We start from the raw sequence: 15893 nt of genomic DNA, 5'->3' as shown, positions 1-15893 counted from the left end.
TTTGACTCTGAAGATGACTACCGCTAAGGTTGTCGAAACGTCAGTCAACAACAACAAAAACAGTCCTTCTCAGGACTTTATTAACCTGGACGATCATCATTTACAAACATATAACGATACTCCCGGGTTCAAACCATTTACTTTAAACACCATTGATCTTAAATATTTAGTTGAGAATACGTACATTTCTTTTGATCATTTGATGATAGCAAACGAAACAACCCTGTGCAAATTACGGGGTTGGATGGCCACCTGAGATAAATAATGAAAAAAGCCCTGTCATCTGAGACTGAGAGCAACTGCTTTATTAAGTTTTCATGAAATGGGGAAAGAAAAATGGCAGATCGAGAAGTACGAGAACCATTCGACACTTTGAACTTAGGCAATAAAGTTTTAGTGAAAAAGTCATATTTTCATTCAATATAGATTTAGATCAAAACTAGTGATGAGAATTCTAAAGTACAAGTATGTTTCCATCAGAATTAATAACATTGTAGCTACATTCATCAACGGTACACCTTAGTTGGTGTTGAAATTTAAAAGTTAGCAATCAACCATGTGCTACAGTATTTAAAAATAATTAGCGTAATTCTAATCAGCGACTCACATCTGTCTTACGTTGTAATAACAAGGCAAAGTTTGTTAAATGGTTACACCAACAAACGGTATGTCCTGGTTTTGATTCGTTTTCGTCAAATTTGCATCCCTCAGAGGACCATTGGCCATATATTTCATTTCCGGTCCTTAAATATTCATAACTTGTACAAAACATCTCCCAAAACAAACAAAATAGATGAAAAAAGAAAACGGAGAATAATAAATGAAAACAGGACAGGAAGCATTGTTTTTACAATAAAGACAACGATAGTAAAAATGGCAACAACCAACACAGTAAAAGAACAGGAAAAACATTGCTATATTTGCCATTGTTATACTAACTGGAACAGTAATGAGAGAGCAAAAATAACAACAACCGTAGCTACAACAAAAGTAACAACAGCATTTCAGATCTTGAAATATAGTTACACGACATGATTCAAATCTTGGGCAAAACATCCTCAAAAATAAAGAAGTATGGACAAAGCAAACATAAAACAAGCAGTAATAGCAGGAAAGGAATGACTATGATTACGTTAAAATCAACAACAGCAGCAAGTACAGTAACAACAACGGCAGCAAAAGAGCAGGAAAAACTCGCTAACACAGCAACGACCGCTACAACTTAGCAAAAAAAACCCAGCATCAATAACAATAGTGCTTGAAGTAAAAATAAAGCAAGCCACTGCTGCATATACGATTACCTGATTGAGTGATTCCAAAATGAGCAGACTGGCGTGCTATTAGTTACCATCTATTCAAAACAAACAAAAAAAGCAATGGAAATTAAAGCATAGTCATAAAACTGGGCATCCAAGTGACAAACTTTATCTGTGTAATAACATGGTCGTCGTGGTATGTTTTGTTATAAGAGGGACATTAACTGACGTATTTTATGAAACAGAATTTATCAAGCAAAAAGCTAAATAGTTTCATTTCTTCTCTTTATTCCATCGTTGACCATGAACAATATGCGCTTTGAACACCATGTATCGTTGTTAATTTTCTAACCACTGAAATAATTTAACGAAGATTTAGCTAATTTTATAAACATTTTTCCCTCGGGATGCATTGTTGGACTTTAATTAAATCCTCTTGAATTTGCTGAAAATTCAATCACTGATATCCCTGAAAGCGCATATTTATTTATGATGATGGATTGCGAAGAATTGATTTTTAAAAAGATGGCACAATACCATCATAATTTGTGATTAAATTTTTAGGGATAGTGTTTCCATTTTAAATTATCACATGCAATTGATATATAACATAACAAATCCGATTTTACCTCATGATCAAAGGCGATCTTGATTGGATTAGTTGGATTACTCTTTAATGGTGGATAAACCGCTGCTGCAATAATGTTACTCGTCAGTGTCAGGTGCGTGTTGGGATCTTGTCGAAATCTATGATGTTGAAGAAAACGTATATTCATCAATTTGGACATGATACCGCTAAAAATAGTTGAGTATGTTATTGCTTTGCTACAACGATAAATTTGAAGATAGAAATAAATATTCTCGTCGAAATAGATTTACTAGGTTGAGTGGTTCTAATATCCTTGTAATTTAGGTGCTCTGCATTCACAACATTTTCTGGTGTTGAAATTGCACGAAAATTTTTCATTCTTAAAAAGCCTCTCTGATTTCTGTAATAAAAAGGTTGGATAATGATGTACACATTACTACAACTACTAACATGGTGATATTCTTGGAGAGGTTTTTGCGAAGGTTCGGATACGAAATAGTAACAACACATCTTTTCTCTATAAGAAAAGAAGTACATTTTAATCAATGACTTTTTCGCGCTAAAACTGTAAACTGCCTTAAGGATCAAAATATGGGCAATTGTGCCCTGATCTCACATTACACCACACTCATTACGATCACGTGTACGTAATGAGTGTAGTATAATGTGAGATCAGGGCACAACGATTGTAATAAATATGAATTAAGGTGGGATCTGGGCACAACTTTCGTAATGCGTGTGACGTAGTGTGATGCGATCAATGGTCTGAGCACAATCGTAATGTGTAGCTATGACGTAAGGGCACGGTAAAATATCTCAAAATTCACGGAAAACTAATTTGAGGGATTCTTTCTTCTTTCAGTTTTCTCTTAATATACTTCACTTCGAAATCTAAACCATAAAATTTACGTCATACAACAACAAAAACCTTTTTCAGCCGACAATTTAAAGAAATATAAGTGAAAAACATACCCGAACGACATCATGTTGTAAACTCAAGATTATAGCCATATTTACAGTAGACAAGATTGATATTGACTTTGAAAAAAAATCCAACTATAGCTTTTAAATCTTGTCTCTTGTTAATGTAAGTCGAATCTTGAGTTCACACGATAATGCCATTCGAAATGTGTTTTCACTTATGCAACTACAAAAATTGTGGGTGCTTAGCAACTTTTAATAATATCCAGAAAACTTTTGGCAGTTGCATGAAACAAATCGTAAATAGGAAACTAGCCTTACCTCCGCTATTTGTATTTATTATATCATCAGCAAAGCTGATACTTTCATTCATCTTTTTCTCTTCTTTTAGTTTCATTGAAGGAAACGTAAAACCAGCGGACGGAACAGATAACACGAGAACTACGAAAAAAGAAATGAGCTAAACAAATAATTTCAATGATACTGGGCAAAATCTAAAGAAGATTTACTCCAGTATGTGAATTTTTAATCATTAACATCACTCGTTTGTTTCAGGAGGCGATTGTTTTCTTGAAAACATCGAAATATTTACATATGGGCAGAGTAAATGTGGCCAACTACTAGTTTAGCTACTGCTACTGTTAACAACCATCATACAATGCTTAGATGAAAATAAACCTATCTAAAGTCTTACACTGTTGATTTGGAGGTGGAAATTTACTATTATTATGGATGTATGTACTTAAAATTCTGTACAAATTTTCTGATGAACAATCATAAACTGATATTGTATAGCAACGGACAAAACAAACCTTAGCAATACTTACGAGCGCTCGGATGATCGACGGTTTCCGACTGACTAACGTTCAGATAACTTCTTGTTATATTAAGCGCTTCGTTTTCAAGTTCTCTGGTTTTTTTCAACATAGCACGACCGTCCATTCCTGTGAACCCCGAGATAAGATCCTACAGCGGGAAAAATAAATGCAAAGCAATCCTGTAAAAAATTCAAAACGTCAAATGTCGAAATTGGACGAGGGAGGTATTAATAACCTTTATGTATAACCGATGGTAATTGTCGTAAACAGAATTATTTTTAAAGTTTTGCATCGGATTAGACAAAAATACGTGTGTACTTTGTAGACTTTATTGGAGACTTAAGCAAAAAAATATGAGTTGCTGATATTTGCTTCGTGTCAAAGTTACAAAAATTGATATAATTGTGCAAGTCAATCTGTCCAGCATCGTTCTATCCTTTTTCTTCGCAACAATTTTTGTGCATAATTTGAGTATTGATAGAATAGAGACTTTATCGTGGCGACAAATCTAAAAATTGTTTTAAAATCGCACATGCCATGAAGGATGATTATTAGGTTATTTTGGTCATCCATCATGGCAACTGCTATCTTTAAAACAACATTTAAAGAACTGTTTACAACTAGAACACAAACTTGACAGAACTATTAGGTTAATTTATCCATTCACCATGACATAGTTGGCATTTATGATCTTTAAAGCAGTTTTTAGATTCGGAGTTATATAATAGCGATTACACATTAGAACTGTTGTTCGTATTTTTATTATTTGAGAAAACTTTGCCTCTTTCGACGTCTGAAGTACAGTTTGTTAATCTGTTTTGGATACTTTCGTGCAGTCAACTATCAAATTATTCATCTTATAAACAGAGTGCAGATATTTCCACTCAGGCAGCAAGCTATGAAAGAATTCGTAGGTCAATTCGAAGAATGTAGTTTTAAATAATTCGACAAAAATAGGTTTGTCTTATGCTCTAATCAAATTATACACAAACGATTTTGCCACTTTACAATTACATAGTAAAATGTATACTGACGTCGATCCTTCATGAAGCCTCGGATGATTTGATCGTATCGAGAATGAGAGCCATTGTGGAAGGGAGATGATGACAGTTACGGCTTATTATTCTGTGTTTTGTATCGAAACTTACATAGAGATGTTTCAACGCTTCTTTTAAGCTGTGGCTGCTTCGACTCGCGCAGTTCTATAAAATATATAGTAATTGCATTTAAAATCAATCAGAAATATACAAATGTCTGCCGTAGAATGAGCGGAAATGGACGACGAGCATTTGCACTCTATCAAGACTGACACAATGTGAATGCAGTTCATAATACAACTACGCAGCACCACCCCCACCCCCAGCCCCCCCCTCCTCCCGCAATAAACTTTAACCTCAGAAAGTGAATATTGAAGCAATGGACATGAAACGGTAAATGGACACCTGACACTCTTCAAGTTTGGTCAAATGTGAGAAGCTAGCTCACAGCCATGAATGATTTTGGCAGATCATTGTTCACGTGTCTATCTCATGACAGAGAAATGTCTTCTTTAGATAGTTAAATCAATTTGGAGAGCTTTTGCAACATATTTCGTTGGTCAAAATTTTTATTTTCCTTTGTCTTCATTGCCGGATGTGACTCAGTACCGGATGTGACGTAAAAGAAGAATATGCATCGAGATATAAATTTCATGAGAAGCTTTGCAGTAAGTAATAAACGTTTAAAATATAAAACTGTTAGGACGTTGTTTTCCAATATAATACCGTTGTTGTCTCGATTTATTTGTTCTAGTAAGTCGAATTAATAACGTTTTTACCTAAATAGAATTCACCTATTCAAATTTAAAGGTGGTATTGCAAGTAATACGACCTTGCACGTCGTCTGTATTTGTAGTATCACTTATAATCCCAAATTTTGAGCTTGAAATAATAAAAACTGCCACAAAGCAATTTAGAAAATTGTTGACAAAGTGTGAAGCACTGACTTAAACATTTTACCCAACCTCCTTTGGCTTTCGAGTACATTTAATCACTAAGTAATCTAACTACCATGGTTTTTCTTATAAATTTCTCACTGGTGTATATATTTCACGAAACGAGCGTGTTCTCCTGTGTACGTTTGGGTATGAGTCAACTCCTTCAAGGCCCAAAAAGTCCATTAAAGATAAAATTGTTGACCTATAAATTATACTGCAAATATTCTTTTAATAAATTTATCTATGTAAAGGAGTCATTTCCATGACCCTGACATAGACACTTTAAGTGGAATAGACAAAAAAAAGGCTTTTTCAGTGTCTTACCCCCAGCCGTAGATTGACTTTCGGGAAATAAAAACGAATAATCAAACGAGAGCGGGATAAAAAAGAAAATACTACACGCAGAACGGGCATTTCCGAATAAATAACGATGTAAGCTATTTTCTTCCGACTATTTCGCTGGAAGAAAATGGCTTAAAAATGGAAAATATCATAATAACAATCGTAAAGTAAGAAAACTGCTATCGACTAAAAAAATATTGGCGATGACAGGTATTGTCCTATACCTGTGTAAGCAACTTCATGTGAAAATGTCGTGAATTACAATTGCCTATACAACTCACCCAAGGTTGACGACGCGTAGTAAAAAAGCTCGCAGGAAGGATAGGTTCTGTAGTACTGCAGAAGATAATCACACCTACATCAGTTGTAGTTTAACAAGGAAAGACAATAGCACCATAGATAAGGTGATAAAATGCTGCAATCTAGACAAAACTAAAAACTAATTATGTCTAGATACAACAGGCTTCACAAAAGCCGGGCCTAGGCTTCAGCCTACTTAGCCTACCACTGTAGTAACCCACCACTAAATAACTGCTATACATTCACTCATTTTTCACACTTACTTTGCTTTTTTCGCAAGGCGTCATCATTAAACGACGAATTTCCTCACGAGACATGGAGATGTTCAACACGTAAAGATCATCAATAACACCACTGAATGGCTTTACACCACAGGCACCAGAGGTACCAATGAAATTGAGTCTACCAAGAGGACCAATTCGTACGTTCGTCAACGTTTTGTTGTACTTATCAGTATGTAAGGATTTACTTTGAAACTCTGTGCCATTGATGAAAAATGTGCAATTTGTTTGTCCTAAACAGGAAATTATTTATCAGAGAAGAAGTTCTTTGGCTTCAGCATAATAGGAACATCCGGCTATACATAGTTATTTAATAATAATAATACCGTAACAATCGCATTAACTTTGATCGTGTACCACATTTGTGCAAGACAAATAAATTAGATGAATAAATTTTACTAAAATCATAATCACTTTAAAAGGCACATGACTCAAAAATTTTATTATTTACATTTCATTCAACAAAACTTTTGAAGGGACTGTGTATTTTCTAAAACAGTTCATATAAATCTATTTTCACTCTCAACATATTGAAGTTTTTGTAATGTCCGATTTGAACAACTTTTGACGTCACTTTGAATAATGAGTTGCTACGAAGTTTCAAACATCCTTTAGTTTCAAGGCAACCTTTGGTTGAAATGGTTTTTATACCATTAAATCTTTACAATGAAGGGACCTCAGATCGGTTGAGGTAACATGTCAGCAAAGTTATTTCTAATTGTCGACATGCAATGTGACATCATAAGTTGTGTAAAGCGTACATTTCATAAACTACAATATCCTGCATGAGAATGAAAAGTGATTTGAATAAACTGTTTTAGAAGATACACTGTGATTTTCAAAGTTATGTTTAACGAAAATGTTATCTTAACAGCACAATCTTCGAGTCTTGTGTCCTTTTAGTTCTAATTTATGTAAGAACTAATTTGCCCAATGATTTTGCCAAACAATGCTATACAAAAATTGTAAAAAGAATTTATCTTTTCTGTCCTTTTGCAGACAGCAACCACCATCTGTGATATTTTTACATTTCAAAAAAGTTCTTCCGTGTGGTAACAAACTTGACGAAAATGAACTTATACAACCTAATAACTTGATATTAAAACTACGAAAATCATCGATTCACAAATGATTTACATAAGCGACGGAAGTGCATATACATGTATTAATCATAAACAGGAAATGGCTTAAGCATTAAAATCCCATTTAAAACTTACCTCGAAAGAAGGTGAAGCTGACAGCAACGTGGTGCCAAACACCAAGCTTTATCCTAGATTTAATTTCATGAAGCTTAAAGGGTTTTTCAAACAAGAAATACCAACGAAGATATCCATCTTTCCCGACTTCAAATTTGAAAAATATGTCATTGGGATTTAGGTGCATAAAACTTGAAAAAAGTGTTCTGTCATCAGCAGACTAAAGCAAGAAAGTTGAAAGTTAGTATCTGTTTTGATGAAAATATATATTGTAAAATTCAACCAAAATTGGCCTCAGACATATCGTGACGTGAGGTAACCAATATTACGCTCATACTATAAATTTAACCTTATAAATAAAGATTAAAAGATGACCTTTTTACATGGGATGGTTCTGTTACAAAGTGGACATTTTTCCTTTGCTTTCAAAACATAAAACTAAAAAAAATTAAATTTCATTAACAACCATCAAGACTTGAAAAACAGTGAACAGAATATCTTATTGAATTAATACACAAGTTACTGATTTCATAGTTATTGTGACGCATACAACCTCCTTCCCCGGTGAAACTCAAAAACTGTAGACTAAACTGTATCAAAAAAGGTTAAAGTGCATGAGCCGGGCTAAAATACTTTACCTCATTTAAATAAATCCAAGCTGCAATAGTTATATTAAAACTTGAAATGTTACCAACACCAGAAGACAAATCTCTAAATCTTAAAGGTCTATGGTTCAACAATACGCCATTGTTACACTTTCCACTAGTTAGGTTCAAATATTGGTCATATATTGTCGCATTTCTCTGATAAATTGACTGATCCAACACCTTTTATCTACCGTTTTCTCAAAATCATAATGGAGTAAGATTTCGCTTTAGACGGTTCCAGTCCCGCCACTAAATAAATATAGATGAATAAATATATTGTGTAAACACGAAACATGCTTTAAACTTCACTGACAAGGTAAATGTTGCAGATGAGCAAGAAAAGAGCTACGATGAAGACCAATATTTGATGAACATGAACTGATTGACTCGGACGGGTAAGTAAACAATGCCCGAAATTGGTATATCTACCTCATTTAGGCAGTCTCATTTATAGTTCGGAATCAAGTTTCAATCATGATAAATAATTTGTTTATAACTTAAGCTCCAAGTGTATTTGTGTTTATATAGAATAGGCTGAACACGTTTTACTTGTATTTGTTCCTGTACATCGATACGACTAAATTAATAAAATAATTTTTAAAAGTAAGATTTGATACATAGTAAATCAGAATTGCCATTGCTTGTAAGTTGGTAATATGTTATGTGGACCACTTGCAGATGAAAATGGACTTATCTGTACACTTTGGTACTAAAAAATATTTGAAAGCTACATTCTGATCAAAATTATGACCCTAATAGATGGTGAGGTTGGCTCTTCAATTTACTTTCTGTTAAGGACACGTTACATTCAAAAGTAATAAACTTCTGGATATACCTAAAACTTCAAACTTCTTGACAATGGTTGTCGGATAAAAGTAACAAGCATTAACTTTCCTTTCTAATGGTATACAATCGACCCAACTTCACATACTTAAAGGGATAATTCACAAGGAAAACGATGGCGACATGAATCACGTGACCTAGTCTCGTGTGTCTGCCAAAATTTTAAGTCATGTTAAGTTGAGTAATATCTGTGCCAAGATTGAAGATTTTAAGATAATTTGAAGTATTTTCGTAAGTTATTTCATAAGCCACCTCACTACATGGTTGTTACGATACACCGAAATTAAACAAAGTCAGTGTTTGAAGTCGCTGAAGTAAATAAGCAAAAACCATCAAATGCTTCGTTTTAAAAATGAGCGTTTAACGACTCATTTATCATAATCTTACCTGTACATTGCACTTCATCGAGCACAAACCTTGTCTCGTTGTTCAATACGCAGCAGTTACCTTGACGACCACGTGACGTAATCTCTAAATAAATAATACATACATCTTTCATTAGACATACGCTGTGGAAAAGAAAACAGACAAAGTTCATTATTTACTATCAAATTCAAAACTTCATCATCTAGACTAGAGTGTAAAGAAGATACTACAAAATCGAAAAAGTTTCCGTGGTTCTATAAAGTTTTAGTAGAATTATACTTGTATATTATTACATGTCGTACATTGAACCTCGTGGGTTTTTTAACTTTTTCATTAACCCCTAAGGTGGTGCATTTTTTCAAAATTTTCTCCCCTATTTCGTTTGGTGATGGTTGCAAATCTTCTACACTGCCACAGAAAGGGTTAAAAGCGAAAGAAATGTGTAAACTGACTAGTAAACCATGAAAAACCTGAAAATAGATGTTTAAAAGACCCTGGTGGTGATTTTCACGAAAAATGAGCCTGTCGTCTTACCTTGTGTATTGCTGTTCATTAAAGCTATATCAAGATATGTAGCTTTGGGGATGTCAAACGCTTCCTTCGTACGAATGCTTGATCCATCATGAACATGGATAAAATCATTTGCATCTTCCAACAAGTACAAAAACTTAGCATTTGCTACCATTTTTGTCGCAGTGTAGTCCATTGTATTCCATGTTGATTGATTATTTACATAACTACGTGATAAGAGTCCATTGGGTATAATGTAGTACAGTTTTTCGTTCTCCACATCAAAAAACACGTCGCGTACATCAGCAGTAAACATTGACGAGAATGGATTTTTATCAGATATCGTCCAAATACAAACAATCCTTTTGTTACAACGCCGATAACTGACAACATTCACTATCCTATGGGAGCAAATGTCGATTAAAAAAGCGCGGGAATTTTTCCAAAGTATTTTTTTACTATTAATTTACATATCTATTTGGAAAGTAAATATTTCGTTTATTTAGGTTGTTGCCTGTTTTCTCCTTGAAAATTCAACTCGCCTTCGCCTCGGGAAACAACAGCAGTCGAAGGTAAACAAAGTACAAAACACACTGTATCTTTCAGTCTCGGTAAGATAGTGACAAATAGCATGCAAATAATAGGAATATATAGGAAGGAAAATTATGCTTATTTGTAGAAATATGGCACAAGAAATTAGTTACATCTTATACTAGACATTCCTAGATAGACAAATAAAAAATAAATGAAGAAACCTTCGGATACAATGGATTATCATACTACTCCGCGTTCCCTTTGAGGCAATGGGCGACTTGATGCTGGGTACTAATCAAAGTTTAAAAGTCACCATCGTAACAAAAATTGCTTACCCTTTTATAGGATCCATTGCTATTCCGTTCAAGTACGACTTGGTTTTAAACTCCACCGCGTTCTTATCATATAAATCGATCATATAAATTATTTCTCCACCGTCAACATAAAGCAAACGACGACAAATCCAGTCAATTGTCATATCTTTGGCTTTGGCGTTTTTTACGAACATTTCGACGTTGGTACCATAAAAATTTGCCCTTTTTATGTCGTCTTTGTCGCTAAAATAAACCTTGCGATCAACAATATCAATATCCATGGTATTACTTGTTGTCAGTCCACTGATAACACCTTTTGAGACATGTTTTGTTAGAAGATCGATGGAATCAATCGTCGTTTTTGTCAACAAGAACAGGTATGTACCGGGATAAGTTCCTGAATAGAAAGAAGAGACTAAAACGACAATATTCTAAACCTTGCAATGACCTTATACTGGTATTCTAAGTCATTATAGTTAGAAAAATAGAGCTTCGTTTAGTTGTTTGAGCGGAAAGATCTACTAAACTAATTAATCAATCGTCAATAAACAAGACGCCCACTTAGGTCAACACATCCGTGCTCCGGTGATGAAACAATTTCCTTTTTTGTATGACCTGATCTAAACACGAGAGAATTTTGCAAAACACGAACCGAAAACAAGTGATTTTCACAGTTTTCTTAACCCGAGCAACATTCCCTAATGTTTGGATCGGGTCATTTAATTGATCAAAACACTTGAAAAACATTAAGTAGTTTTATTTTCCAACAAGAGGGTAGTGCTACGGTCAAATAAGAGGATAGTGTTAAATAAAGGCGGAAGACTTCTTAAGGAAAAGCTATCTTGAAAAATTATGAAGAGCTGATGTATTTTTGTATCAGCATGCCAAATTTCATGCGTGCACTATAAATATACAGATAAGTAAAATGCGTGAAATTCAACTTGCGTGAAGCATAAATGTTCTTAACCAATGAACGATTTATGGTGATTTTATTATATTTTTGCTCTTAGGAAGGACTGAAAAATTTTGCCGTTAATAGGTGTTGATACAAAGTGCTCTCTGAGCATATATTTTTACATAATTCTTTTAACAGTTTTTGTGATATTTTCCATACAGTTTCCTCATGGTTCTCATTCACGTACTTTTAAATTGTAGCCTTTTCTTCCAGAAGACATCAGCTTTTAAACTCTGCATTAATTTAGAACAGGGCCGAATTAGCCAAAGGGCAAGACTGGACAACTGCCCAAGGGGTCCACAAACAAGGGCCTCCACATTATTTAAAGGAAAATTAAACATTGTTGCCTCACAGAAGAAAGAAAAACATTTTGTTTATACTCGCGTTAGGTCAATTTAAGTTGGTGAAGAACAGACTATGTATGACAATGAATCACTGTTAACTCAGCTAATTTGCTTTCATGAGCATCGAGGACGATATTCTAAGAGAAATGAACTTGGACGAACTTATCAAAGACTCACTGCCAGATCAAATTCTGCAAACTAGTCAATCTCAAGTAGCATTCAATCATCGTATGCAAATGCTTTACACACTATCTTCGAATTTTATACTTTTATCAGATGTTTTACAAAATTCATATTTATATTTTGCTATTGGGAAAATGGGGCCCGTGGCCTTTAAAGTAAGGAAAAGGGCCTTTACATATTTTTGCTGCCCATGGCCACCACACATCTTAATCTGGCCCTGATTTAGAATAAGGGCAATCTATAATGTTATTTATCAAGCATCAATAATATAACAATCGGAATGAATGAAAGTCCTCTAATGGAAAATATTTTACCGTGTTCTAAAAGCTCACTAACTCTCACTCTCATTGAGTACGACGTAAATTTGTGCTCTCTCTAATCAAGCAAATAGTGAAGTGAAAATACTGTCTTTGAATAAGTATGAGGTGATTTCGAGGCACCGCTCAATGAGTAAGTGTGGGCAGAATACGGGCAAACGCAGAATATGGGCAAACGTCTTTCCTCTTTAGCGAATTTTTTAACTGAAGAAACCACTTAGTCGCCGGGAAATTGTTGACTTTAGATGTAAACACAACTCACTATTTTATCAATGTCTTAAAAAAGGGCATTCTGATAGGGAGGGATGTATAACCACGGGGGCAACATGGAGGGAGGCTTCTTCTCTCTTAGTCTTAATTTGTTTAATTAAATTTGGACACATTAAAGGAAAATTGTATAACACACACTTTAAAAATCATAGCATAAATTATATGATGAAAATCTCTCACCATAGTTGTAGAAACATATTTCCGTGTAAGATTTCATTCTTTCCTTGTTGTACTCCTTTTCTTCGTTGCATCTGATGCTATTATTATAGGTGCCATTTTGATTCACGCATCTCCCTTTCCACAATTTCACATCATTTTCTAGCTGATCATATTGCTCTTGACACATTTCAATCTTCTTACGACCAACTTCTTTCTGCATCCCAACACACAACACAACCAAGATAAGAAGAGTCAAACGGCCCAAACTTGATGTCCTTGGATGTGTCTAAGTGTAAAAAATGTCATTTCATTGGTCATTTTTGGCGAGCTCATTTTAATTAAATGAAAAAGAAATGATTATGACCACTGCATGCAAAGCTATTTCAACAGTCCTATTCGGTAACATAGTTCTCTCTATGAAAATGTTTATTTTATATATCAATTTTGCAGCAAGATGAATCATATTTTTTGCAAGTCTACGAAAGAAGTGCTTATTTAGGTCACCGAACACAGTTCTTCTCGAGCACTTATCCTCAAACTAACCTGTTGAGCCCTACGCAACAAAAATCGAGGAGATTGGAGATATACCTTTGCCAACAACTAAGCAAGACCTTTAAGGCATACAAGCAACGCTAACTTACCTATATTAGAAATTTTATACCAAATATGTCAAAATGGGTCAAATGTTGAATGGCATTGGTCTAATCATCACAACGCTGCTTGCGATCAAGTATAGAAAACAAAAACTAACGCTAGATTGTGTTGTAGCTGGATTGACTAAATAGCAGAGGAAAAATTTCATATTGAACAATATAAACAACAAAAACATCTTGTTTTGAATGTCTCGACTACAACAGAAAATTATTCACTTCAAATACTATTTTGTCATCATATGAATAAGTTCAATTCCTCGGAATCCAAAATAAGACGCTCACCATTTTCACATCTGATCTCATCAAAAAAATTTTTCGCCAAAGTGAAATGTTTCTAGTCTTGCAAATTTTACCACTGCCATGCGGTTTGCATTGATCTTTATCACATTTTCTTAAGTTCTTCATTCGTGCTAATAACACTCAAAGATACTGATTAAAAGACCAATAAACGATCCAATAGAAACAGTTTTTGCGCAAAGGTGCAAGACAGATGGAGGTACACGCACGTATGTGCTCATTACAAAAACAACAAAAAACTTTTGTTTTGAATGTCTCGACTACAAAAACATCTTGTTTTGAATGTCTCGACTAACACAGAAAATTATTCACTTCAAATACTATTTTGTCATCATATGAATAAGTTCAATTCCTCGAAATCCAAAATAAGACGCTCACCATTTTCACATCTGATCTCATCAAAAAAATTTTTCGCCAAAGTGAAATGTTTCTAGTCTTGCAAATTTTACCACTGCCATGCCGTTTGCATTGATCTTTATCACATTTTCTTAAGTTCTTCATTCGTGCTAATAACACTCAAAGATACTGATTAAAAGACCAATAAACGATCCAATAGAAACAGTTTTTGCGCAAAGGTGCAAGACAGATGGAGGTACACGCACGTATGTGCTCATTACAAAAACAACAAAAAACTTTTGTTTTGAATGTCTCGACTACAAAAACATCTTGTTTTGAATGTCTCGACTAACACAGAAAGTTATTCACTTCAAATACTATTTTGTCATCATATGAATAAGTTCAATTCCTCGAAATCCAAAATAAGACGCTCACCATTTTCACATCTGATCTCATCAAAAAAATTTTTCGCCAAAGTGAAATGTTTCTAGTCTTGCAAATTTTACCACTGCCATGCGGTTTGCATTGATCTTTATCATATTTTCTTAAGTTCTTCATTCGTGCTAATAACACTCAAAGATACTGATTAAAAGACCAATAAACGATCCAATAGAAACAGTTTTTGCGCAAAGGTGCAAGACAGATGGAGGTACACGTAAGTATGTGCTCATTAGTCATATATGTCTTTAAAGTGCCTATATCAGGTTCAGGGAAATAACTTCTTCAGATAATCAAATAGATTTTAAACATATTTGCAATATATATGTGATAGATTGAAAAATTTTATGTTCTTGGCCTTTTATGGACAGAAATGTAGGTGGCTCCACACCGAAAGTGACGTAATAAGGAGAAACCGTTGATTATTCGCTCGAATTATACACCTATGCGGTAGAATTGCACCTATAAATTTGGAGTGCGGTCTTTTAAAATTTGTTTTAACAGCTTTATTCAGTATAATGAAGCTAATTCGTCCATGGACGTGATCTCATTTTTACGTCACATCATGTGAGGAGTCGTCTACTCCCAGGCGAAAGTTCTTAAAATCTTTGAAGTTCTCTCTGAGCAGACACTCTCTGAACAATTCATTGCACAATGACCCACTCCCAGCGCAATTTTTTCATCAATTTATTGATATACAAAGGCAAGTTAACATCGTTACATGTTTGTAAATGTAGATCGTCCAGGTTGGTATAGTCCTGAGAAGGACTGTTTTTGTTGTTGTTGACTGACGTTTCTATAACCTTAGCGGTAGTCATCTTCAGAGTCAAATGAGGAGTAAACGTCAGGTTCAGTGTTGCCAGATAAAATTTCTAATTAATTATGTTCTCTGACGTCAAAAGTTCACAAAAATTACCAAAACTTCATGTATCTACATTTTTTAAGTCGGAATGTGTCGGAAATTATCGGAAATTATCGGAATAGCTCGGAAATTGTTTATGAATGTTGAATATACTCATAACATGACCAGAAATCACCAAAAACGATAA

At 34.3% G+C, this 15893-nt stretch overlaps 2 protein-coding genes across 4 annotated transcripts; both read right to left on the bottom strand.

The window, feature by feature from the left end:
- Positions 1–391: 391 nt before the first annotated feature.
- On the bottom strand, positions 392–4884 carry LOC124439021 (adhesion G protein-coupled receptor L4-like). Of its 2 annotated transcripts, none has more exons than XM_046989213.1 (7): positions 4733–4884; positions 3594–3732; positions 3088–3207; positions 2296–2362; positions 1886–2003; positions 1302–1351; positions 392–743 (listed from the first exon to the last, which is right to left on the bottom strand). In XM_046989213.1, exons 2-7 carry the CDS (start codon positions 3706–3708, stop codon positions 596–598), a joined length of 618 nt encoding a protein of 205 aa, XP_046845169.1. In that variant the 5' UTR covers positions 3709–3732; positions 4733–4884; the 3' UTR covers positions 392–595. The 2 variants fall into 2 exon arrangements, with proteins under 2 accessions (XP_046845169.1, XP_046845170.1); XM_046989214.1 differs by lacking the exon at positions 4733–4884 and adding an exon at positions 4619–4726.
- LOC124439020 lies at positions 4732–14207 on the bottom strand. 2 transcript variants are annotated; one of them, XR_006946241.1, is made up of 11 exons: positions 14056–14207; positions 13142–13406; positions 10914–11289; positions 10069–10445; positions 9556–9639; positions 8317–8574; positions 8054–8116; positions 7700–7898; positions 6465–6715; positions 6183–6237; positions 4732–4786 (listed from the first exon to the last, which is right to left on the bottom strand). XR_006946241.1 is itself a non-coding variant. In XM_046989212.1 (6 exons), exons 1-6 carry the CDS (start codon positions 14176–14178, stop codon positions 8513–8515), a joined length of 1287 nt encoding a protein of 428 aa, XP_046845168.1. In that variant the 5' UTR covers positions 14179–14207; the 3' UTR covers positions 8097–8512. The 2 variants fall into 2 exon arrangements, 1 of the variants encoding a protein (XP_046845168.1); XM_046989212.1 differs by lacking the exons at positions 4732–4786; positions 6183–6237; positions 6465–6715; positions 7700–7898 and having other exon boundaries at positions 8097–8574.
- Positions 14208–15893: the final 1686 nt, after the last annotated feature.

This window comes from Xenia sp. Carnegie-2017, unplaced genomic scaffold (genome assembly GCF_021976095.1).
Source record: "Xenia sp. Carnegie-2017 unplaced genomic scaffold, XeniaSp_v1 HiC_scaffold_19, whole genome shotgun sequence".
NCBI lineage: Eukaryota > Metazoa > Cnidaria > Anthozoa > Malacalcyonacea > Xeniidae > Xenia > Xenia sp. Carnegie-2017.
The sequence above is the reverse complement of the archived record's forward strand: the minus strand, read 5'-3'. Positions and strand labels throughout refer to the sequence as shown.

What these genes read in the sequence shown, in the direction of transcription:
- LOC124439021 (XM_046989213.1), bottom strand. Translation starts at nt 3,708, where the DNA reads ATGGACGGTCGTGCTATGTTGAAAAAAACCAGAGAACTTGAAAACGAA. An exon ending in CGTCGATCATCCGAGCGCTC is followed by an intron (nt 3,208 to 3,593) that starts GTAAGTATTGCT and finishes CTTTTTTCGTAG; the next exon opens with TTCTCGTGTTATCTGTTCCG. An exon ending in TTTTGGAATCACTCAATCAG is followed by an intron (nt 744 to 1,301) that starts GTAATCGTATAT and finishes TGAATATTTAAG; the next exon opens with GACCGGAAATGAAATATATG.
- LOC124439020 (XM_046989212.1), bottom strand. Translation starts at nt 14,178, where the DNA reads ATGAAGAACTTAAGAAAATGTGATAAAGATCAATGCAAACCGCATGGC. An exon ending in AATATGTTTCTACAACTATG is followed by an intron (nt 11,290 to 13,141) that starts GTGAGAGATTTT and finishes CTTTCTATTCAG; the next exon opens with GAACTTATCCCGGTACATAC. An exon ending in CGATGAAGTGCAATGTACAG is followed by an intron (nt 8,575 to 9,555) that starts GTAAGATTATGA and finishes ATATTTATTTAG; the next exon opens with TGGCGGGACTGGAACCGTCT.